The sequence below is a fragment of the Thalassophryne amazonica genome, chromosome 12 (assembly GCF_902500255.1).
Source record: "Thalassophryne amazonica chromosome 12, fThaAma1.1, whole genome shotgun sequence".
In the NCBI taxonomy this organism is placed as follows: Eukaryota; Metazoa; Chordata; class Actinopteri; order Batrachoidiformes; family Batrachoididae; genus Thalassophryne; species Thalassophryne amazonica.
In genome coordinates this window covers 4,289,502-4,314,524 of record NC_047114.1, presented here as the reverse complement: position 1 = coordinate 4,314,524, position 25,023 = coordinate 4,289,502, and the positions used below count along the sequence as shown (strand labels likewise).

Genomic DNA, 25,023 nt, shown 5'->3' with positions numbered 1-25,023 from the left:
CATTTCTTTCATTTTCAATTTTTGTTGTGTGAATGTGCCTCCCTGATTGTACACACACTTTGAACCTACATGTGTAAGGCGCATCTTAAAGAGTGTATAAACAGCAGAAAAACTGAGCACAACTTTCAACCCGATATTTGATGGTTAATGACACAATCGCTTTCTATTTCTCCACAGTAGCAATGCAGAGCTCATTTTGAGAGCAGGATGCCCACAGACGTGTAGGTGAGCTCAGCTGCATTCACTATTTAATCGGCACGGCCGCTGAAGGTGAAACAAGGACGCTGATTAAAGACACGTGACACGTGCACTGTGCTGTGTGCGGCAGGTGAAAGCTCGAGTACCAGGCTGTCAGAAAACATATATTAAAATATTTAGGCACACCCCCAATAAAACCATCCATACCCACTGCAGTGATCAACGCTGAAAAAGGAACAACGTGTTCCTTTGCCTGTTAAATGGAAAGGAGCTGCTGCTGTCTGCTCCCAGGAAAAAAAGGTAAAGAAATAGTTCATGCTTTTATTTACTGGAGGTTTATCTACATACACACACAACATTCAGGATGTTCAACGTTGAACCATCCAGTTTCTATATTAAGGGTGGGGGTGGAGCCTATGAGGCAGGGTACGCCCTGGACAGGACCCCAGTCTGTTGCAGGGACGTTTAACATGAAACTCCAAAAACATGTAACCACAAAAGGGAGATTAAAAGCTGATTTATTTATTTAGTTATTGCATAGTTTGACTCCTTTCTTAGAAAGTACATTTCATATTTCGTGCAGCTTTAAATCTAAAAATGGTCTTATTTGTCAGATTAACCACAGCCTGATCAGCAGGTCTGTGCAGACACACTCATCCATTCATCTGCCGTGCTGAATTTCTTCCATGTGGTGTGCATGAGTAAAGGAAAGCTGTCGTAAGGAAGGAAAAGGCTCTGATCATCCCTCTGTCTTACAGAGTGTCTGAGAGAAATCATGATGTGCTGTAAACAGGTTAATGCCTTCAAACCCGGTTAAACCTCGAAGTGTTTGGTCAGGATAAGGGTGGGAGACCAAACACGGTCACATGTGTGTCCAGTGTGATTCCTGCACAATATAAATGACTTGTTAGAACAGAAAACCTCCAGTCGGAAAAAAAATCTCATATTAAATACTTGACATTAAACTGCTTTATCTGTTGACAGGATGTCCTTTAAAATGATTTATTTATTATTATTTAATTCTTCTCTACGTTGACATTTACTTAATGTTAAATGAAACTGTTATTTATATTTTAATTTACTGATTTATTAATTCCTCTTTATATTTCATTAATATGTTTCTTTATTAATGAGAAAAATTTGAGATAAAAATCTGGACCCACGTTTTATGTCTTGGGAACATTTAGATTGGCTCGTTTGAGGAACTGGTTAAAGATACACCCTATTGGCTACTTTTAAACACTAATATGCAGTCCTATGTCGCCTTTCTATTGACCAGACCTTTGACCTTGGGTGACCTTGACTACCAAATATTTTCATTATGCGCATCAGTTGAGAATATTTTATAAGTAATAGAAATACCAAATTCATAGACTTACATAGATGATGGTCTTTACTTTTGCATGACAGGAACGCCCCCTGTTGCAGGCATTGGCCGCCAGGGGGCGTTCCCATCATGCAAAAGTAAAGACCATCATCTAAGTAAGGATAGAAATTTAATGCTTTAATTAAATTATTCTCAAACTATGACACCGCCGAATCCAGGGACCAATTAGCTACCAACCTGGACTATCATAGGCAAAGCAAGTATAAATATCAATATCTACAATATGTAATGCTGGTAATACATCCTCCTCACCACTAGGGGTAGCTGTTAATATAATTGTTTGTTTCTACCCGTCACCTTCTTCTGCTGGTATTGCTTGCACATGTATGTACATTTTGATATGAACAGATAAACCCAACAATACAAGTGTGTTTGAGTCTCTTCCCACCGTAAAGTGACCACAGTCGAATTTCTCTGAATGTATTGCATCTGTCGGCAACAAAAGCGGAGAAACTCACCATGCATTTATTTGGCTTTTCTCCCGAATGCACCCTCATGTGGATGAGCAGCTTGTAGCGAGCATTGAAGGGCTTATAGCGCCGAATACATCCAGCCCAAAAGCAGGCAAACTCCTCCCCTTTGCGCTGGTCGATATGCACCTTCTCAATGTGTCTCACCAGCTCCTCCTGGCTGCTGTACGTGGCACTGCAGTCGATCCAGTGACACAGTTGTCCCTGTTGGTCCCCTGTGGAGTCCGGTCGGTTGGGTTGATTAACCCCCGGGGAATGTAGAGTGTTGTTTTCTTCCTTATTTCCCTGGTGCAATTCAAACAGCTCCCTCTGCTGGTTGCTCATTTGAAAGCGCTCCCTCCTACAGGGCAAGAATTCATCGCCTGGCTCTTGTTTGACTGTGTGATGTTCTTTGTGCTGAGAAGACTCGTTGACTGGTGTCTGAGCTGCAACTCCATCAAAAAGAGGGATGGAAGATGTTAAAAATCCAGGTGAAGAGGAAGAAGGAGAGGAAGAAGGAGAGGAGATGGAGCATGAAGGTAGAGATGTAGCACTGGTGGTTAGCATGTAAGAAAAAGGAAGTGAGGGTTGTGGGTAACAGCTTAACCTCTGGGAGGTGTTTTTAGGATCTGTGTGCATTGTGATCATATGAGATCCATCAGTCCTACAGGAGGATCCAAGGAGGGATGTGAGGTTGCGTCCCAAAGAGGATAAGGACAAGGATGTCCCTGGCAGACAGGACACGGCCACACCAGTGGAATGGACGTATGACACTGGTTGACAAAATCCACCAGACAAAAGTGGTGCCTGGAGGTCCTCAGCATCTTCAAACACGCTCCCAAATTCAGGAAGAGTGAGCTGGACGTCTGCCGGGCCGAGGTCAGGAGGCCACATCCTGGCCCCTGGTCCACGGCTTTGTCCAAAAGACCTTCCTTCACGGGTACTGTTCAGTGATGATTATCTAAGAGTGACCTCCTGTCGATAGAAGACCTCTTGCCATCTTTCTGCACTCAGAAGACAGTTTGAATCAATGAGGTTTATTTGTGTAGAAACATCTGTCACTCGATGGCAGCCGCAGTCAGTCATCGCCGAGCACTGTGAGGAGACAGAAGACAAGTCCAACTGAGTCAATGCAACAGATAACAAACACACATCCTCACAACAAAAAAGCAAAACAACATGCTGCCGGAACCCAAAAAGTTCCAGAAGAACTGAGCTGAATCCCTACTGAAGGTGCTTGACCTTTTTTTCAAAGTGCTGTGTTGGCAAAGATGCCAATGGAGTTGACGGACTTGGTCAGATCAGTCCATGGGCCAAGCAGGTTTTCAGTACCACTTAAAGAGACAAAACTTACAATCCAGCCTCAGTGTACTGTGGGCAACACAAAATGTACAGTGGCTACCCCATGTAGGTAGTTGTAGCCACATGAGTCGATGAAGAATTACACAGGGGTTGGCATTAAAAAGAAAATGCTCCAGTCATATTGAAAACTCTACCATATTACCTGTCTGATCATAAAGATTCCAAAAAGGTATAGTTTGGACTAACTATGAATGAATGTTGTGGAGTTTTGGGCAAAAAAAAAGACAAAAAAAAAGCTAAACGATTTTTGCCATTTCCTCAGTTTCAGTTTGCACTGATGTCAAGTTAAAATTGCTTCAGTTTTAGTAAAATGTGAAGCAAATTTTTGGTTGACGTAACAGGTTTTAACTAGCTTGTTGCCCGTGGGGATCCATGGTCTCAAGATTGGGTCGTGTTTAAGTAGACCTGCTTTGAAATAAATGTGGTCAGATTTCAGAAAGAAATAGCTGATATGTATTTACAAGACCCTTATGAATGCAGTAAAGTAAATCTCTAAGCCCAAATTTGTAATTCAGCAGAGAAATCTTCGTTTAAAAATGACAAATTTGCAGCTAAAACTTGGCCCGCCGCGAAAACTGTTTGTACATCCGGGACATTGCCGTGACGTAAGAGAGAAGACAGAGCGCTAGCGCCTTCAGTCCGATCCCGCGCATTGAGTGAATGCAATAGTAGCTATTTCTCAATTCAAACATTTGAAAATGACCACCGAATTGTCGGACAATGAGATCGATCTCAACATGGAAGTCGACGTAGAGGATCCTGATGATAGCTCAAATAGTGACCAAGATGATGGTGATATCGGAGAATTTGATGAGGAAAATGACGGCGGAGATCAAGGTGGAGAACAGCGAGGCTGGCGGGCACACAGCTAAGACCCTATGCGGCACGAACCCGAGAAGCGAGGGGGGGAAGCCGCTGATCCAGGTGCCGAAGTGTGGGGTGAACCGGCAGGCCAAAACATGGATCTTAGCAGTCTTGACCCACAAAATTTAAGAAACTGGTAATGTTTTGAATGATTGTACGTTCTACTGTTTTTGTTTTTTTTTAAACATGTTTAATACAGTAACATATTAGGGGTCTGGACTGGGACAGGGTCTTCTCGTTGACCTCTTGGCAACATCCCGGATGTGATGACAGTTTTGCGGAGGGCCAAATTTTAGCTGTAAATTTGTCATTTTTTAAACAAAGATTTCTCAGTTGATTGACAGATCTGGGCTTGCATTTACTTTACTACACTCAGAAGGATCGTATGTGTAAATATAAGTCATTTTTGCTCCAAAGGTCTGACTGCATTTATTTCAATGCAGGTCTACTTTTATAAAATAGGTAGCTGACATTTTTGAAGGGTGGTAATAAATTATGTACAGTTTCTATAATAATTTTCACTGAAAGTGCAGGAAATTAAAATGAGAAAGTTTTGTGAGTAATTGTACTTGTTATTTATGTTTGAGATATTTCCTTTGTTCAGAGCTTGTCTGGTTCCCAGGGACTGATTAATAGTGACATCAATGTCCAGTGTTCACTGTTGTTATGTAATATTCCTAATTTCTCCAAAAGTATCAGTCCTATCAACTTTTCATTTTTGCAACGTTCATCCTTGACCCAAAATACATAAACATACCAAACAGCAAATGTCAGCTTTCTCCCATTTTTCCATGATGGACATTTTACACACACACACACACACACACACACACACACACACACACACACACACACACACACACACACACACACACACACACACACATACATAAATGATTTAGCGCCCCCTGGTGGAATGGCGTGTGAGTCCAGAATTTAATTATCAGCATCCATTGTTCACGGTTGCTACATAATATCCCTAATTTCTCCAAAAATATTAGTTCTACCAACTTTCCATTTTTGCACCATCCATCCATCCATCCATCCATCCATCCATCCATCCATCCATCCATCCATCCATCCATTTTCTTCCGCTTTATCCGGAGTCAGGTTGCGGGGGCAGCAGCTCAAGCAAAGCCGCCCAGACCTCCCAATCCACACACACCTCCCCCAGCTCCTCCGGGGGAACCCCAAGGCGTTCCCAAGCCAGCCGAGAGATGTAGTCTCTCCAGCGTGTCCTGGGTCTTCCCCGGGGCCTCCTCCCAATGGGACGTGCCCGGAACACCTCTCCAGCGAGGCATCCAGGGGGCATCCGGAAAAGATGCCCGAGCCACCTCAACTGACTCTTTTCGACGTGGAGGAGCATTAACCATTAACCATTCACTGTAACCATTCATCCTTGACCCAAAATTTATAAGCATACCAACTAGTAAATGATGTCAGCTCTCCCCAGTTTCTCCATGATCAAAGTCATACACACGCACACAGAGGTGGGAAGGTGATGGTCTAGTGGTTAAAGCATTGGGCTTCAGATCAGAGGATCTTTGGTTCAAATCCCAGCCTGACTGGAAAATCACTAAGGGCCCTTGGGAAAAGTCCTTAATCCTCTAGTTGCTCCTGGTGTGTTGCACCTTGCATGGCAGCATTCTGACATCGGTGTGTTTGTGTGAATGGGTGAATGTGGGGCATAATTATAAAGCACTTTGAGCTTCTTATGCAGATGTAACAGTGCTATATAAATTCAGTCCATTTTAAAGAGGCCACTTAGTTTACTGGATACGTTGTACCATCTGTTATGCTAAGTCATCACAGCATGGGATGAAATATGTCAAAGAATCCAGTGGACATTGCCCTCAGTTGACCTTTACTTTGGAGATTAGGCATTCAACACAGTCAAAACTAATTATTAATTCTATTACCTCAACCTATGATCATTGCCTCAGTGTAGAAGGTCCCAGGTTCCAACCTGGTACTTTCTGTTTAGAAGTTGTATGTTCTCCCTGTTTGGGTGGGTTCCATCTGTGTGCTCTGGCTTCCTCCCACTTCCAAAGACATGCAGATTAGGTGAACTGGAATCTTTAAATTGACCACATGTGCATCCGAGTGTGAATAAGTTAGTCTTTTTGTGGCCCCACAATAGACTGAAGGTCTGTCCATGGTGAACCCTTCCTCACTCATAATGACCTATGGGATAAGCTCCAGATCTGGCTCCTGGTTATGTCCTATGCATGCATTCTGAAGTAGCTTACAATGTATACTTAGCGAGTAACTTGGTCAGATTGTGGTACATACAGTATGTACATTAACTGAGAAATTATGGAATTAAAATTTTCCACACAGCTCCTAGTTACTACCAACCAGGTCAAGAAAGCCAAGGAATTTCCAGAACAACTAAAATCTCATTGCTGCACAAATAGTCCTGGGTCTTCTCCTGAGTCTTCTCCCAGGGAAGTGCCCAGGGGGCATCCGTACCAGATGCCTGAATCACCTCAGCTGGCTCCTTTCAACACGAAGGAGCAGCGGCTCTACTCCGAGCTCCCCACAGATGACCGAACTTCTCACCCTATCTCTAAGGGAGACACCAGCCACCCTCCTAAGGAAGCCCATTTTGGCTGCTTGTACCAGTGATCGAGTTCTTTCGGTCAAGACCCAACCCTCATAACCATAGCTGAGAGTAGGAAGGAAGATTGACCAGTAGATCGAGAGCTTCACCTTTTGGCTCAGCTCCCTTTTCATCACAACAGTACGGTAGAGCAAATGCAACACTGCCCCTGCTGCACCGATTCTCTGGCCAATCTCACGCTCCATTGTCCCCTCACTCGTTAACAAGACCCCGAAGTACTTGAACTCTTTCACTTGGAGCAGGACCCTGAGCCCACCAAACTTAAGACCCTCCTCCCCCTGACTATGTCTCAAAATTTTGTCCATGAATATCACAAACAGGATAGGTGACAAGGCACAACCCTGGCAGAGGCCAACCCCTACTGGACACGAGTCCAACTTACTGCCGTGAACCCGAACACAGCTCTCGCTTTGTGAGTACAGAGATTAGATGGCTCTGAGAAGGGACCCACTGACTCCATACTCTCACAGCACCTCCTACAGTATCTCCCGGGGTACCCGATCATACACCTTCTCCAAGTCCACAAAACACATGCAGTCTGGATGGGCATACTCCCAGGCTCCCTCCAGGATCCTTGTGTGAGTGAAGAGACGGTCAGTTTTTCCACGGCCAAGACAGAATCCACATTGTTCCTCTTCAATCAGAGGTTCAACTAATGGCTGAACCCTCCTTTCCAGCACCCTGGAGTAGACTTTACCAGGGAGGCTGAGTAGTGTGATACCCCTGTAATTGGCACACACTCTCTGGTCCCCTTTTTGAAATATGGGGACCACCACCCCAGTTTGCCACTCTTTAGGCACTGTCCCAGATGTCAATGCAGTGTTGAAGAGACATCTTGTCCAAGACAGTCCCTCCACACCCAGAGCCTTCACCATTTCTGGACGGATCTTATCAACCCCCAGGGCCTTGCCACTGCAGAGTTGTTTGACTGCCTCAGTGACTTCCACCAGGGAAATTGATGATGATTCCCCATCATCTTCCAGCTCTGCCCCTACTATAGAAGGTGCTCCAGTCTGATGCAGGAGTTCCTCAAAGTGTTTCTTCTAGTGCCCGCTTACCTTCTCAGTTGAGGTCAACAGAGTCCCAACCTTACTATAGACACCTTGAATGGCTCCCCATTTTTCTCTCCTGAGGTGCCTCACGGTCCACCCGAAGCATCTTGGTGCCAACCAAAAGTCCTTCTCCATGGTTACTCTGAACTCCTCCCACACACGCTGCTTTGCCTTCCCCACAGCAGAGGCTGCTGCCCTTCGGGCCTGTTGGTACCTTGCAACTGCCTCCGGAATCCTCCGAGATAACATATCCCAGAAGGACTCCTTCAGTTGGACGCATCCCCTGACCACCAGTGCCACCACGCTGTTCGAGGGTTGCCACCTCATGAGGCACCTAAGACCTTCAGACCACAGCTCCCCGCTGTGGCTTCAACAATGGAAGCTTTGAACATTGTCCATTGTGGTTCAATGCCCCAACCTCCACAGGGATGCCAGAAAAGCTCTGCCAGAGGTGTGATTTGAAGATCTGTCTGACAGTGGACATCTCCAGATTTCATATATATATATATATATATATATATATATATATATATATATACTCAACAAAAATATAAACGCAACACTTTTGGTTTTGCTCCCATTTTGTATGAGATGAACTCAAAGATCTAAAACTTTTTCCACATACACAATATCACCATTTCCCTCAAATATTGTTCACAAACCAGTCTAAATCTGTGATAGTGAGCACTTCTCCTTTGCTGAGATAATCCATCCCACCTCACAGGTGTGCCATATCAAGATGCTGATTAGACACCATGATTAGTGCACAGGTGTGCCTTAGACTGCCCACAATAAAAGGCCACTCTGAAAGGTGCAGTTTTGTTTTATTGGGGGGGGGGATACCAGTCAGTATCCGGTGTGACCACCATTTGCCTCATGCAGTGCAACACATCTCCTTCGCATAGAGTTGATCAGGTTGTCAATTGTGGCCTGTGGAATGTTGGTCCACTCCTCTTCAATGGCTGTGCGAAGTTGCTGGATATTGGCAGGAACTGGTACACGCTGTCATATACGCCGGTCCAGAGCATCCCAAACATGCTCAATGGGTGACATGTCCGGTTGAGTATGCCGGCCATGCTAGAACTGGGACATTTTCAGCTTCCAAGAATTGTGTACAGATCCTTGCAACATGGGGCTGTGCATTATCCTGCTGCAACATGAGGTGATGTTCTTGGATGTATGGCACAACAATGGGCCTCAGGATCTCGTCACGGTATCTCTGTGCATTCAAAATGCCATCAATAAAATGCACCTGTGTTCTTTGTCCATAACAGACGCCTGCCCATACCATAACCCCACCGCCACCATGGGCCACTCGATCCACAACATTGACATCAGAAAACCGCTCACCCACACGACGCCACACACGCTGTCTGCCATCTGCCCTGAACAGTGTGAACCGGGATTCATCCATGAAGAGAACATCTCTCCAACATGCCAAACGCCAGCGAATGTGAGCATTTGCTCACTCAAGTCGGTTACGACAACGAACTGGAGTCAGGTCGAGACCCTGATGAGGACGACGAGCATGCAGATGAGCTTCCCTGAGACGGTTTCTGACAGTTTGTGCAGAACTTCTTTGGTTATGCAAACCGATTGCTTCAGCAGCTGTCCGAGTGGCTGGTCTCAGACGATCTTGGAGGTGAACATGCTGGATGTTGTTGTGTGGGCCGCTGAAGAGGAGGTACTGCTGGCCCACCACCACAAGATGGCGCCCTGCTTGAAGTGCGGGCTTCAAGCACGAGAGGGCGTCGGAGCAACCAGGAGTGACAGCTGTCACTCATCATCCGTACCAGCTGTCACTCATCCACTACTTATCACCACCACCATAAAGGCCGGACTGCAACTCCACCTCCCCGCCGAGAAATCAGCTACCATTCAGGTAATTTCTCTGCTGACTGACACTTTGTGTGTATAACCTGAACTTCTGTTGCAGCCGTTTTCCTGGAGTGTTGCCTTGTCTGAGGAACTGGCGTTTGGTGTGACAGCGACGGCTTCGCCTCACACTCCAAACCAGATAAGTGGTTAACCAGGAGCTGCACGAGTGTGTGATTGGAGGTGGAGGTTCTCCCTCCTTTACTAAACACTGACTGTGGGATTACTGAGTGTGCGACCTCACACTCATCAGGACTGTCTCTGTTCTCTGCCAGCAGTACCGGGTCTGACTGCTGAAGACAGTGGCCACCTGGGGCGCAGGGCTTGGCGGCTCCAGTGTTCTTCAGCTCCATTGGTGGTGGAAGCTGTGTGGGGATCCAGCTCTTCTCTCGCCAGGCGTCTTCTATCGTCGAGCCTGCCCACACGTCACCTGGTGTATGATTGACAGTCCACCATATTGTTATTGTCTGTACGTCGTTGTGCGATTCACAACATTAAATTGTTACTTTTGGCTTATCCATTGTCCGTTCATTAACGCCCCCTGTTGTGGGTCCGTGTCACGTCACTTTCACAACAGATGTGGAGGTCCTGGGCTGGTGTGGTTACACGTGGTCTACGGTTGTGTGGCTGGTTGGATGTACTGCCAAATTCTCTGAAACGCCTTTGGAGACGGCTTATGGTAGAGAAATGAACATTCAATACACGAGCAACAGCTCTGGTTGACATTCCTGCTGTCAGCATGCCAATTGCACGCTCCCTCAAATCTTGCGACATCTGTGGCATTGTGCTGTGTGATAAAACTGCACCTTTCAGAGTGGCCTTTTATTGTGGGCAGTCTAAGGCACACCTGTGCACTAATCATGGTGTCTAATCAGCATCTTGATATGGCACACCTGTGAGGTGGGATGGATTATCTCAGCAAAGGAGAAGTGCTCACTATCACAGATTTAGACTGGTTTGTGAACAATATTTGAGGGAAATGGTGATATTGTGTATGTGGCAAAAGTTTTAGATCTTTGAGTTCATCTCATACAAAATGGGAGCAAAACCAAAAGTGTTGCATTTATATTTTTGTTGAGTGTACGAGGTCTGTTAGAAAAGTATCCGACCTTATTATTTTTTTCAAAAACCATATGGATTTGAATCACGTGTGATTACATCAGACATGCTTGAACCCTCGTGGGCATGCGAGAGTTTTTTCACGCCTGTCGGTTACATCATTCGCCTGTGGGCAGTCTTTGAGTGAGGAGTGGTCCACCCTCTCGTCGTTTTTTTTTCATTGTTTAGGAATGGCTCAGAGACTGTTGCTTTGTTTGATAAAAATTTTTTCAAAAACTGTAAGGCACAACTGAGTGGACACCATTCGATAAATTCAGCTGGTTTTTGGTAAAAATTTTAACGGCTGATGAGAGATTTTGGTCTGTTAATGTCGCTTTAAGGAAGGCCCACGGCACCTGACGGCGATCTGCGCTCCGAGGCGGCATCGTCTCACTGTTTCAAGCTGAAAACTTCCACATTTCAGGCTCTGTTCACCCAGGTCGTCGTCAGAGAACAGAGAAGTTTCAGAAGAGGTCGTCATGAGGAGTTTATGCGGACATTCCACTGTTAAAGTAGATTTTGTAATGAAAGAACGTGCGGGCAGATTCGCATGTCGGGCCGGACCTGACCGCGGGGGGTCGCGACAGGAAAAACACCTCCATTGGCAACATTAACGGACAAGTTGGAACATGCCCAGCTGTTAAACAATTTCTCAGATACTCACTTGTGGAAAACCATCAAAAGCCGCCTGAAAATTACAAATGGTTTTCAACACGGAGGTGTTTTTCCTGTTGTGGCGCAGACGGATTTGCGGCGTCGTCATGGAACCGACTCGGCGAATTTTGTGCCGCGCCGATCCGCTTTGTGAGCTGTCCTTAAAGCGAAAGAAACTCCACAATCTCTCATCAGCCGTTAAACTTTTCACCGAGAACCAGCTGAATTTCTCGAATACTGTCCACTCGGATATCCCTCACAGGTCCTGAAAAAATTTTGATAAAGCAACGCGCGCCGTCTCCAGCAACGTCTCAGACAAAGGATTTCAGCCGAGAGAGCTAGACCAGTGTTCACTCAAAGCCTGCCCACAGGCGAATGATGTCACTGACACGCGTGAAAAAACTCACGCATGCGCACGAGGGTTCAAGCATGTCTGGTGTAATCGCACGTGATTCAAATCCATATAGTTTTTTTTTTTAATAAAACTGCTGGTTAGTTTTCTAATAGACCTCGTGTATATATATATATATATATATATATATATATATATATATATATATATATATATATATATATAAGTTATGTTGGATCCAAAGGGATCCAAAAAGGCTAGCACCAAAAGTTATATTGGATTGGTTCCCACTGACCAATGGCGTTAGAGCTTACTGCCAACAGCTAGCCAATCAGAGCGCAACATACAATTATTCATGAGATGACATCACTAATGACATAGCGGGGGTCAGGAACTTGCTGACAGACGCTGGTTGAAAAAAATCGCAACAAACATGTCAACAACAGCAGAAAATCGTCTGCCAGCGAGGTTTGCTAAGTTCACAGAGGAGGAACTGATGGAAATATTGAACTCCAAGGATGCCAAAAACACTAAGAAAGTAGACAAGCAGCACGCTACTGACATTTTAGAAGCATCCATATGCTGTTCACAACAAAATAAATTGATCTAATTTACTTGACTCTTTGTTGTTTGCTTAATTTGGGAGGAAGGTGGACAACATAACAATTGATGGATGGCAAGTCGTCCAACATAGAGAAATATTGGATGAAGAAAAGTTATATTGGATGAGGCGTAGTTTGTATATATATGTGTGTGTGTGTGTGAGTGTGTGTGTGTTCTTTGGAAATGGATGTCGGCTGTAATGTCATTGTTTTCATCCTGAGCATAACAGTTTAAACCTTTGCCTCCCTTAGAAAATTATGTCTACAGCCATTTAGCCATTTTTTGTGGCACAATTAAAAGCCTGCTTTGGAGCGGGCTGATGTTAAACACAAAACATGGTCAAAGCAGACTGATGTAGGTTTCTAACTTCTGTAATGCATAAAGATAAGCATCACTGTCTAGTTCCTTCTGGGTGAAATGTTTATTGCTGAGTCTGCTAATGTTAGCGTAATGGATGTCTAACATCCACCTCAGAACCTGATGATGTTTCACAAATTGTGACTGAAGTTCACACTCTGCATATTATTTTTTCAGATGTACGGTATGTGGGTATGTCTGCCTATGACTGGCCTGTTGCTAAGCAACAGTAACTGCAGCAACCCTGCACACACAACCTCTCTTACACCAACATAACCTGCACACACACAAACAACCCTGATACACACATAACTGGGATGGGAGTTTCCTAGCACCTGTACTGTTAAAGGCAAAACGATCACAAATGTCAATGCGATCTTATACCTGGGCATTGCCTAGGTCCCCAGCTAGTTCATGTTCTAAACCTGTTTAATCTAGTTAAGCTTGTTAAGGGTCACGGAGCAGGGACAAATCTCCACATGGAAAGGACGAGATAAATTTCAAACCTGGGCCCTCCTTGCGTTGAAGCAACAGTGCTAACAATTCTGCCCGGTCTGCATTCTGAAACTTGAAATTTCAATAATCTTTTACTCGACCATTAGTCCTACATAGGCCTGGAGAGTCACCGGCACCAATGGAACTCAGGGCTTATCATGGGATTCCATAGCATGAATCCAATGAGAACACGCCAATCCACTTGTCCATTATTACAAGTTGCCATGATGTCAGTTCTTAGCAAAGACAGGCTACTTTACCTTTAGCTCCATAGAGAGGACAGTCATCACTCCTACAACCACAAATGGTCAAGGACTTGTTTGCCTAGAAAATGTAAGTGTTTTTATCAAGTTATGCAAGTTTGTGTAAAACACTTTTCATGCACGCTGTACCAGATTACATCCCAGCTTTGTAAGATAAACCCATTCAGGATTTACTGTCATGTTGCAAAGCGATGACTCAGCGACTTGCCATACCATTGAAGTGCCGAAACCAAAACCCGCCTCAACAGAATCCGTGTCACACTCTGAATGCTGCTCCTGCACGCCCGGCAGCACAGCAATTGTTAACTACAAATGGGTCGAGGTGACGAACAGAGAAGGTTCTGAATGAATTCGAGCCCAAACAAACATGTAAGCAAACCTCAGTTGCACAGCTGTGAGTGTGAAGCTTCATCAAGTCAGTATTTGCTTTGCTTTGAGGTTTGACTCAGTGCCACAGGCGATGAGGCCACCCTTGCTGCAAAGAGCCCAGCATGGTGTGGCAGCAGATTGCCTGAATCCTGGTCCAGATACACCCTGGGAACCAGATCCGTGGACCATATGGTTTCAGCAGCTGGGGACACAGGGAGTCTGGAAACCGGAGGGACCAACAGAGCGCCGCTCGCCTCTGTCGCATAAACAGTCGCGCTTCTGTGCAACCCTCTTTGGGTTTTTCTTGGAACCGACACGATTTCCACTATTCTGCCATCTGTCAGATAATGATGATCTAACTCACAACAGGATTACAGCCACGTGTAATTAGTCATCGGAAAGATTCAATGATTTTATGCAGGTGGTTGTTTTACGAGTCACAATCCAACACGGCGGCAATGATGAGTGGGTTCGCTCTCTGCGTTATATGAGCTGATGAAGGAGGCAGTAAGTGGAGGTTCATGCCCATGGTTTCCTGGTATAGCCTGGTTTAGGGTTTTATGATTCTTCCCGTAAAGCGGTGGAGTCGTCTCCCCCGCCCCCCACCCCCCAGAGTCATGTAGCAGAGCAGTCATGGGAACTGTGGCTGGATCTTAATTAGAGTGTTTGCTATCTGCCTGTGTTTAAAGTAACTCGATGTGATTAATCATGTTCCTGTAGCTTTAAGGATTTGGGACATTTGAAATATGATTTTTTTAATTGCAGACTAAAAACTCTACCTGTTGGATTTAAGACGCTTGTAGGCAAACTGTGATGAAATGTGCATCAGTCTTAAACAGTTCCAGAAGGGGCTCGGACAGACTGGAATGTTTGATGGCTTCTGCACAATTTCCAGCATGTCGCTGGGTTTCTGTCTTACGAAGGCTGGACAGGTGTTTGGACTGTTCTTTCAGAGTGACGTTAGTTTTACATGAACGTGTGAAACTAAATTATAGATGTGCCAGAGCAAACATTTTGAAATGTAATGAGCCTTTTTTTGCACACTCCAGGTGTCAACTCTCATTTCTAAAACAGACTGACACCAACAAAGTCAAACACTAATAAGTACATGCATATTTTAGAAATACTTTTCCGCTGCACTGATCACAAAGCGGGTGGGGGGGGGTTGGAGTTGGTGGCTACCAGACCAAGAAGTTGGCACGCTCACTTCAAGCTACATGCAATGTGAAACCATGTACATATGTTGAGAGAGACGGAGAGAGAATGAAGAAGTGTCTGCTCAGGCTACATTCATATAAAAATCCTTTCCACAGGGTTATGTGGACAAGTGACTGTTTTTTTAAGTTTTATAAGGTAATCACAGTGGCGGCACTGGGAAATTTTTGTTGGGGGGCTGAGGAGGGCTGGGGTAAAAGTTGGAGGGGTTCCACAAAATGTCGTCAAAATGAACAATATATAGTAAATTGCTTTATAAATACTAAGGTATATGTTTTAGTCACCCGTGCTCCTCTAAAATGTGGTATCAGTGCACACACACATCACTTAGAATGATTGCAAGTTCAGTAAATTTGAACATAGGTATAAATAAAGATAAGTGAAGTTTTAAGAGTGGCCGTAATAAATATTTAGGAAACATAAATTTTTGGAGTATGGAGTTAAATTTGTCTCATTAATACTTGCAAGTGCACAGAAGGTGATTTACAAATATCCTTTGATTTGTACACATGCTTTTTGATCCACAAACACAAATTTCTGATTTGTAACTAGTGTGTGGGTTTTTACAAAATTGTTTATTTGCAAAACTGAAAATTCTGTTTGTGAAGGATGATTCAGCATTGGTGGATCACCGAACACACACATTCATCACGTTGCTCAGTTACACAATATTGAGACATTCTCAGGGCAAAACTGCAGTTGAGATCCACAAATATGTCAGTCGCTATTCACATTATTAGCAGAATTATTGGGGGGGGTGCCGCCACTGTAATCACAGCTAATGATAAGAAAATAATAGGTACTCCTGCGCTTTCTTTCTCCCACACTCTCTCTCTTACTTGCGCTCTCTGTCACCCTCTCTGTCTTTAACAACCACACCTGCTTTTGTGACATACAGCCGACATACATGTCTATTTCATAAACATAATAAAGTAGGTTTTTTTGAGTGAGCAACTGGATCAAAGCTCAGCAGATTTTTATGAATATTGGATTTTGCATGCTTAAATTTTAAACACAAAAAATGCATAAATAAGAATACATAAATTAAAAAAATAAATAAACAAACAAAATAAAAATGAATCAATAAATCAACAAATAAAATGTTCAGTACAAACAACTCCTGCAATGGTGAACATCCATCAAGTTCACTAAATTTTTATAATTTTGTCCTCAATATGCTGTTGTGTGGGCCGCTGAAGAGGAGGTACTGCTGGCCCACCACCACCAGTGGGCGCCCTGCCTGGAGTGCGGGCTCCAGGCACCAGAGGGCGCCGCCGCCTCACAGGAGCAGCCAAGGTGACAGCTGTCACCCATCACCTGAGACAGCTGACAGCAATCATCAGTGGGGTATATCAGCAGGACAGCATCTCCACCTCATTGCCGAGATATCGTTTCTACCTGAAAGGTAACGTATCAAAGCTGACGGAGTGTATCCTTTTGGATTAGTGCTTAAATTGTGGATTACTGTTCCAACGAGAGGTGGAGGTAACTTCCCTGCTGTTCGGAGTCTTGGGTGCAAACGCGCCCCCATCTAACTGTTCTTTGTTCCTCGCCAGCAGTACCAGGTCCGACACGCGGAGGCAGTGGCCACCTGGGAGTTCGGGACTTGGCGGCTCCAGTATTCCCGGGGTCCTGTGGCGGAGGAAGCCGTGTGGTTCCGGTCTTACCTTGGAGAGGCGTCTCCTATCTTCGAGCCTGCCCACACGACACTTTTGTGAATTGACTGTTGTCTATTTCCATGATTGGTTGTATTCGTTGTGCACGTTCACAACAGTAAAGCCTTGTTATTTGACTTTCTCCATTGTCCGTTCATTTGCGCCCCCTGTTGTGGGTCCGTGTACTGACACTTTCCCAACAGGATATCTCGGCCAACGTCATGGATCCCGAGGGGCGTCAACCGGCTGTTGAACGGCCAATGGAAGAACAGGACGCGCAGGCGTCCGCAGGAGGGGTAATCGGTGAGTTGCAGCGGATCCTCACCGCTTTCACGACTCGGTTAGATTTGATGACCGAGCAGAACGCCCTGCTGAACCGCAGGGTGGAGGCTCTCGCCGCGCAGGTGGAAGCGCGCCCTCCGGGCGCCGCTGCGGCTCTCCCTCCCGTAGATCCTGTGCGTAACATAGACGTTCCACTGGTTGTTCAACGACCTCTCCCACCTTCCCCGGAAGCATACATAAGCCCCCCAGAGCCGTACGGAGGCTGTGTGGAGACGTGCGGCGATTTTCTCATGCAGTGCTCGCTCGTCTTCGCACAGCGTCCCGTCATGTACGCGACCGATGCTAGTAAAGTAGCTTATGTAATAAACCTGCTTCGCGGTGAGGCACGCGCTTGGGCTACAGCGCTCTGGGAGCAGAATTCACGGCTCCTTCTGACATACGATGGGTTTGTAAGGGAGCTCAGAACCGTGTTCGATCACCCTAATAGAGGCGAAACCGCTTCAACCGTGCTGCTGTCAATGAGACAGGGGCGTCGGAGCGCAGCTGCCTATGCAGTCGACTTCCGCATTGCGGCTGCGAGGTCCGGCTGGAATAGCACTGCCCTCCGCGCCGCCTTTGTAAACGGACTGTCTTTGGTTCTTAAGGAGCACCTGGTGGCTAAGGACGAACCGCGGGATTTAGATGGGCTCATCGATCTTGTCATACGGTTAGACAACCGATTAGAAGAACGTCGGCGGGAACGAGACGAAGGGCGTGGCCGGGCACGCGCCGTCCCTCTCCCTTCCGGTTCTGACCGCGCTCCGCCTTCCCCACGCTCCACGGCCCCTGCGCTCCGTGAGGCCACAGCTCCCCCTGCTGACGAAGCTATGGACACGAGTAGGGCAACATTTAGGGCACCAGATGCACAGAGGAGACGGGCCCACGGAGCTTGTTTTGTTTGTGGTGCAATAGAGCACCATATGAGAGACTGCCCCGAGCGGTTAAACTCCAACGCCCGCCCCTAGAAACTGGGCTAGGGGTGGGCCGAGACATTCACGTGGGACACACCCACATTGCCACACGACTCCCAGTTACGATCCTGTATGAGGACTCAACCCTGAAGGCCCCAGCACTGGTGGACACGGGCTCTGAGGGGAATCTGCTGGACAGCAGATGGGCCAGGGAGATAGGGCTCCCTCTGGTGGTGCTTACCTCGCCTGTGCAGGTTCGAGCACTAGATGGCTCCCTACTCCCTCCAATCACACATAAGACACCACCTGTAACTCTGGTGGTGTCAGGAAATCACCGGGAGGTGATCGAGTTTTTTGTGACTCAGGCCACCTCCCGTGTGGTTTTAGGATTTCCCTGGATGTTGAAGCACAATCCCCGGATTGATTGGCCGTCCGGGGTAGTGGTTCAGTGGAGCGAGACCTGCCATCGGGTGTGTCTAGGTTCCTCAGTTCCTCCCGGCTCCCAAGCTAAGGAGGAGGTCAGAGTCCCGCCCAATCTGGGGACGGTGCCGGTGGAGTACCACGACCTTGTCGACGTGTTCAGCAAGGATCTGGCGCTCACACTTCCCCCCCACCGTCCGTATGATTGTGCCATTGATTTGGTTCCGGGCAGTGAGTTTCCGTCCAGCAGGCTGTACAACCTCTCCCGGCCTGAGCGCGAATCAATGGAGACCTACATCCGGGACTCATTAGCCGCCGGGTTGATCCGGAATTCCACCTCCCCGATGGGCGCAGGTTTCTTTTTTGTGGGCAAAAAAGACGGCGGACTTCGTCCATGCATTGATTATAGGGGGCTGAACGAGATCACGGTTCGCAACCGATACCCGTTGCCCCTGTTGGATTCGGTGTTCACACCCCTGCATGGAGCCCAAATCTTCACCAAGCTCGATCTTAGAAATGCGTATCATCTGGTTCGGATCCGGAAGGGAGACGAGTGGAAAACGGCATTTAACACCCCCTTAGGTCACTTTGAGTACCTGGTCATGCCGTTCGGCCTCACAAACGCCCCCGCGACATTCCAAGCATTAGTTAATGATGTCTTGCGGGATTTCCTGCACCGGTTCGTCTTCGTCTATCTAGACGATATACTCATCTTTTCTCCGGATCCTGAGACTCATGTCCGGCATGTACGTCAGGTCCTGCAGCGGTTGTTGGAGAACCGGCTGTTTGTGAAGGGCGAGAAGTGTGAGTTCCACCGCACCTCTTTGTCCTTCCTGGGGTTCATCATCTCCTCCAACTCCGTCGCTCCTGATCCGGCCAAGGTTGCGGCGGTGAGAGACTGGCCCCAACCCACAAGCCGTAGGAAGTTGCAACAGTTCCTAGGCTTTGCTAATTTCTACAGGAGGTTCATTAAGGGCTACAGTCAGGTAGTTAGCCCCCTGACAGCCCTGACCTCACCAAAAGTCCCCTTCACCTGGTCGGATCGGTGCGATGCCGCATTCAAGGAGTTGAAACGGCGCTTCTCGTCTGCACCTGTTCTGGTGCAGCCCGATCCTAGTCGCCAGTTAGTGGTTGAAGTGGACGCCTCGGACTCAGGGATAGGAGCCGTGCTGTCCCAGAGCGGGACGACCGATAAGGTCCTTCACCCGTGTGCCTATTTTTCCCGCAGGTTGACCCCAGCCGAACGGAACTATGATGTCGGCAATCGAGAGCTCCTTGCGGTGAAAGAGGCTCTTGAAGAGTGGAGACATCTGTTGGAGGGAACGTCCGTGCCATTCACGGTTTTCACTGACCACCGGAACCTGGAATATATCAGGACCGCCAAGCGGCTGAATCCCAGGCAAGCCCGCTGGTCACTGTTCTTCGGCCGTTTTGACTTCCGCATCACCTACCGGCCCGGGACCAAGAACCAGAAATCGGATGCCTTGTCCCGGGTACACGAAGACGAGGTCAAAACGGAGTTGTCGGATCCACCGGAACCCATCATCCCGGAGTCCACTATCGTGGCCACCCTCACCTGGGACGTAGAGAGAACCGTCCGGGAGGCCCTGGCACGAAGCCCGGACCCCGGGACTGGACCAAAGAACAGACTTTACGTCCCACCAGAGGCACGGGCTGCAGTCCTGGACTTCTGTCACGGCTCTAAGCTCTCCTGTCATCCAGGGGTGCGAAGAACCGTGGCAGTTGTCCGGCAGCGCTTCTGGTGGGCGTCCCTGGAGGCCGACGTCCGGGACTATATCCAGGCCTGTACCACCTGCGCCAGGGGCAAGGCCGACCATCGCAAGGCTCCGGGACTGCTACAGCCGCTGCCCGTGCCTCATCGCCCCTGGTCCCACATCGGCCTGGATTTTGTCACGGGTCTCCCGCCGTCCCAGGGAAACACCGTCATCCTCACGATAGTGGACCGATTCTCCAAGGCGGCCCACTTCGTGGCCCTCCCGAAGCTCCCAACGGCCCAGGAGACAGCGGACCTCCTGGTCCACCACGTCGTCCGCCTGCATGGGATACCATCAGACATCGTCTCCGATCGCGGTCCCCAGTTCTCCTCACACGTCTGGAGGAGCTTCTGCCGGGAACTGGGGGCCACGGTCAGTCTCTCATCCGGGTATCACCCCCAGACCAACGGGCAAGCAGAGCGGGCTAATCAAGAAATGGAGCAAACACTACGTTGTGTGACAGCCGCGCACCCGGCGGCCTGGAGTACTCATCTGGCCTGGATCGAGTACGCCCACAACAGTCAAGTGTCATCAGCCACCGGCCTCTCCCCCTTTGAGGTGTGTTTGGGGTATCAGCCCCCACTATTCCCGGTGGTTGAGGGAGAGGTCGGTGTGCCCTTGGTCCAGGCCCACCTGCGGAAGTGCCGTCGGGTGTGGCGTGCCGCCCGTTCTGCTTTGTTGAAGGCCCGGATGAGGGCGAAGACCCATGCAGACCGGCGGCGGACCCCGGCCCCTACGTATCGCCCCGGGCAGGAAGTGTGGTTGTCCACCAAGGACATTCCACTGCAAGTGGCCTCCCCAAAACTGCAAGATAGATACATAGGTCCGTTTAAGATTCTCAAGGTCATCAATCCCGCCGCAGTGAGGCTTCGGCTTCCAGCCTCACTGCGGATCCATCCAGTATTTCATGTGTCAAAGATCAAGCCCCATCACACCTCGCCCCTCTGTGCACCCGGTCCGGCACCACCTCCTGCCCGGATCATCGATGGCGAGCCGGCTTGGACAGTGCGCCGGCTGTTGGACGTCCGACGGATGGGCCGGGGCTTTCAATATCTGGTGGACTGGGAGGGGTACGGTCCCGAAGAACGCTCCTGGGTGAAGAGGAGCTTCATCCTGGATCCAGCCCTCCTGGCCGACTTTTACCGTCGCCACCCGGACAAACCCGGTCGGGCGCCAGGAGGTGCCCGTTGAGGGGGGGGGTCCTGTTGTGTGGGCCGCTGAAGAGGAGGTACTGCTGGCCCACCACCACCAGTGGGCGCCCTGCCTGGAGTGCGGGCTCCAGGCACCAGAGGGCGCCGCCGCCTCACAGGAGCAGCCAAGGTGACAGCTGTCACCCATCACCTGAGACAGCTGACAGCAATCATCAGTGGGGTATATCAGCAGGACAGCATCTCCACCTCATTGCCGAGATATCGTTTCTACCTGAAAGGTAACGTATCAAAGCTGACGGAGTGTATCCTTTTGGATTAGTGCTTAAATTGTGGATTACTGTTCCAACGAGAGGTGGAGGTAACTTCCCTGCTGTTCGGAGTCTTGGGTGCAAACGCGCCCCCATCTAACTGTTCTTTGTTCCTCGCCAGCAGTACCAGGTCCGACACGCGGAGGCAGTGGCCACCTGGGAGTTCGGGACTTGGCGGCTCCAGTATTCCCGGGGTCCTGTGGCGGAGGAAGCCGTGTGGTTCCGGTCTTACCTTGGAGAGGCGTCTCCTATCTTCGAGCCTGCCCACACGACACTTTTGTGAATTGACTGTTGTCTATTTCCATGATTGGTTGTATTCGTTGTGCACGTTCACAACAGTAAAGCCTTGTTATTTGACTTTCTCCATTGTCCGTTCATTTGCGCCCCCTGTTGTGGGTCCGTGTACTGACACTTTCCCAACATATGCACCATTTTAATTTGGAAACATAAAACACAGTGACATTTATTGTGGAAAAATACAAGTTTCAGCATGTATTGTTTAAGTTACCATGTTAACACCTTGAGGGGATGAAGTAAAAAGATATTTTAAGAGATAAACATAACTTATGACTATATTCAGCTCAATCTTCAAATTTCTATTTCAGGCCACTACTAAACAAGTCACCCATTTACGCAGAAATTAAAATTAGTTTTGAATAGTGTTATAATCATATTATGCTTTAGTGTTTACATTTCAAATTTAATGTTTGGCTTTGTTGGTTTGTGGCTTTGAATTTTGAAAATTTGAAATTTTCAAAATTCAAATTTCAGTGTTTAATCTTGATAAATGAGAGGTTCCAGAAGTTTGGTAACTTCCTGTGGCTCCTGCTGCACCTATTGTGTTGTCTTTGTGGAGCTAATCACCATACACAATATTGATAATCAATAAAGAACATGGCCAAACCTTTACATGGGTTTAAAGCAGCCCGGGAGTTATTTATGAATTCACCTGCCATATCTCACAGCATTTTGTGATTCAGCATCACAAAATATACATTAATCTATTGGTTCGTGATATTGTCACAGAAAGTGTCACATTTCCATAACGGAAGCACAAATTCATTTGAATACAGAACTTGTGTATCTCGTGTGTTTTTATGCCTAAATGGTCATAAGTCAATACTCGAACTCATCCAGCAGCATCTTGTCATGCCGGCAAATTCAGCACCATTTTGCAAACAACCGCACACTGGGTCAGGCGAATGTAGTCTGGTGAACTCAATCTGTGGGCAAACTATCCCACAATGCCAAAATACCAAAGATGTCGCTCCAACGAGAGCGGCACGCTGAGCAGGGTGACATGCTAACCGGCCAAACTAGAACAAGAAGAAAAACTAACAACCCATGCAAAACACAATTAGAACCTGCAATCCAAATAAATAAAATAAAACACTTAACCAGGGTCTAAACATTATATACAGTGAGGAAAATTAGTATTTGATCTACTTTTGCAGGTTTTCCCACCTACAAAGAATGGAGAGGTCTGTAATGTTTATCGTAGGTTCACTTCAACTGAGAGAGACAGAATCTAAAAAAAAAAAACAAATCCAGAAAATCACACTGTATGATTTTGAAATAATTAATTTGTATTTTATTTCATGATATAAGTATTTGACACAACTGAAAAACAGAACTTAATATTTGGTCCAGAAACCTTTGTTTTCAGGTCCAGAGGTCAGATATTTCCTGTAGTTTTTGACCAAGTTTGCACACTGCAGCAGGGATTTTGGTCCACTCCTCTCAAAACATATTTGTCCCATCAACTTTTGCAGCATTCATCCTTGACCCAAAATACACAAGCATACCAAACAGTAAATGTCAGCTCTCCACAGTTTTGCCATGATCAAAGCCATACACATGCACACGTACAGTTGTATTTGTGCTCACACCATCCGAAGTTACAAATGCTAAGGGCCCCTTCACACATGGTCCAAATTTGGTCGAACTGCACATTAAGTGCCCTCGAAGCAGGAATTGTATGCAAACCGTCTAATTTCGTAGCTGCCTGTAATGCCTCGTACACCTGTTGCTACAACTATTTGTGCACACCAGCAGCTGAAAGACAGAGTGTGCGCTGTGCAAGCCCATCAAACACTCTTGCGCCAGGTGTCGGCCAAATTCTAACTGATACGCACGAACAGCTAACACCATTTGTATGGCTCTTAGAAAGAGTTTGGCCAGTCGCACTCTTGGCATGACAACAGGCTGTAGATCATCATTGTCGTACTCGCAGTGAAATTTGTCTAAGTGCCCCACGAGTGTGGCTTTGGTGTGTGTGTTAAAAACTGACAGGAGGTGTGGCTATGACAGAAGCGGATGTGGGGCTCTGTCATGCTGGACATTCCAGCTGGACAGTTTGGATGGACATGGACTAACAACTGACCACTGTGTTTGCTATCATCAAGTAGGACAAAAATAAAAACATATATCACTGTGGCGACAGGCTGCAGCAATGTACACACATGGACAGGCTGCCCCCAGGTTGAAATGGGCCGTCAGATCATAACGCAGCAGGCGATCTCACTGTCACGTCACCCACGTGAGCTCTGTTCCACATGACGCGGTGTCCTGCAGCGCGCCATCCACAAGACTCGCGTGTCGGCAGGACACGTGCAACCGGCTGGAGACGCGCTAGAAGATGTGGACATGAATAAGACGAGTGAACTGCTTCTCATTCATGTCATTTCATGACTGTACTTCAGTGACCATGGGTCATGTAGAGAGGACCAGATGGATCATACTTGTATTGCCCACTTGATAAGAGGTATTTAATACAATGCGATGTTTGTATATGATGCATCGTTTTTATTTTTTCTAAATACGTCCATGTGCTTCCTGATGTGAGGGAGTTTTCAGCAGCTTTTAAAGGACAGTGATGGGAGCTCACTTGGTAAAGTGTTGGACTGGTAATCAGTAAAGTGCAGGTATGAGTCCTGTGGGTTATATGTTTTGTTTTCTTTCCTTTTTTTCTTCTTCTCCCCCACATAAGGGGTGTGATGTGGTCCCACAGGTACCAGCTGGATTTATGTTTTATTTCTTCCACATAGGTGGCGTGATGTGCTGCACCTGGCACTGTGTTCCTGCTCGAAAGACACCGGCGCATGCATGAACTCTCGCACCGGGATCGTGCACGCCTGCCCATTGGCACGATGTTTCATGGTGTGCTAATTTCAAACTGTTATATGCTGTTTCGCCGTAATTGACCAAAATTCGCACTATGTGTGAAGGGGCCCTAACCAACACTGGAAGCCACCCTTCCTGGCAGA

At 47.2% G+C, this 25,023-nt stretch overlaps 1 protein-coding gene across 1 annotated transcript in view; it reads right to left on the bottom strand.

Moving 5' to 3' along the window:
* Positions 1–3,081, bottom strand: part of LOC117522483 (zinc finger protein GLIS1) — an 81,777-nt gene extending 78,696 nt beyond the window's left edge. The window contains exon 1 of the mRNA XM_034183905.1: positions 2,044–3,081. Coding sequence (XP_034039796.1) covers positions 2,044–2,928 — 885 coding nt within the window. The 5' untranslated portion in view covers positions 2,929–3,081. The remainder of the gene's footprint in view (positions 1–2,043) is intronic.
* Between the last annotated feature and the right edge of the window lie 21,942 nt (positions 3,082–25,023).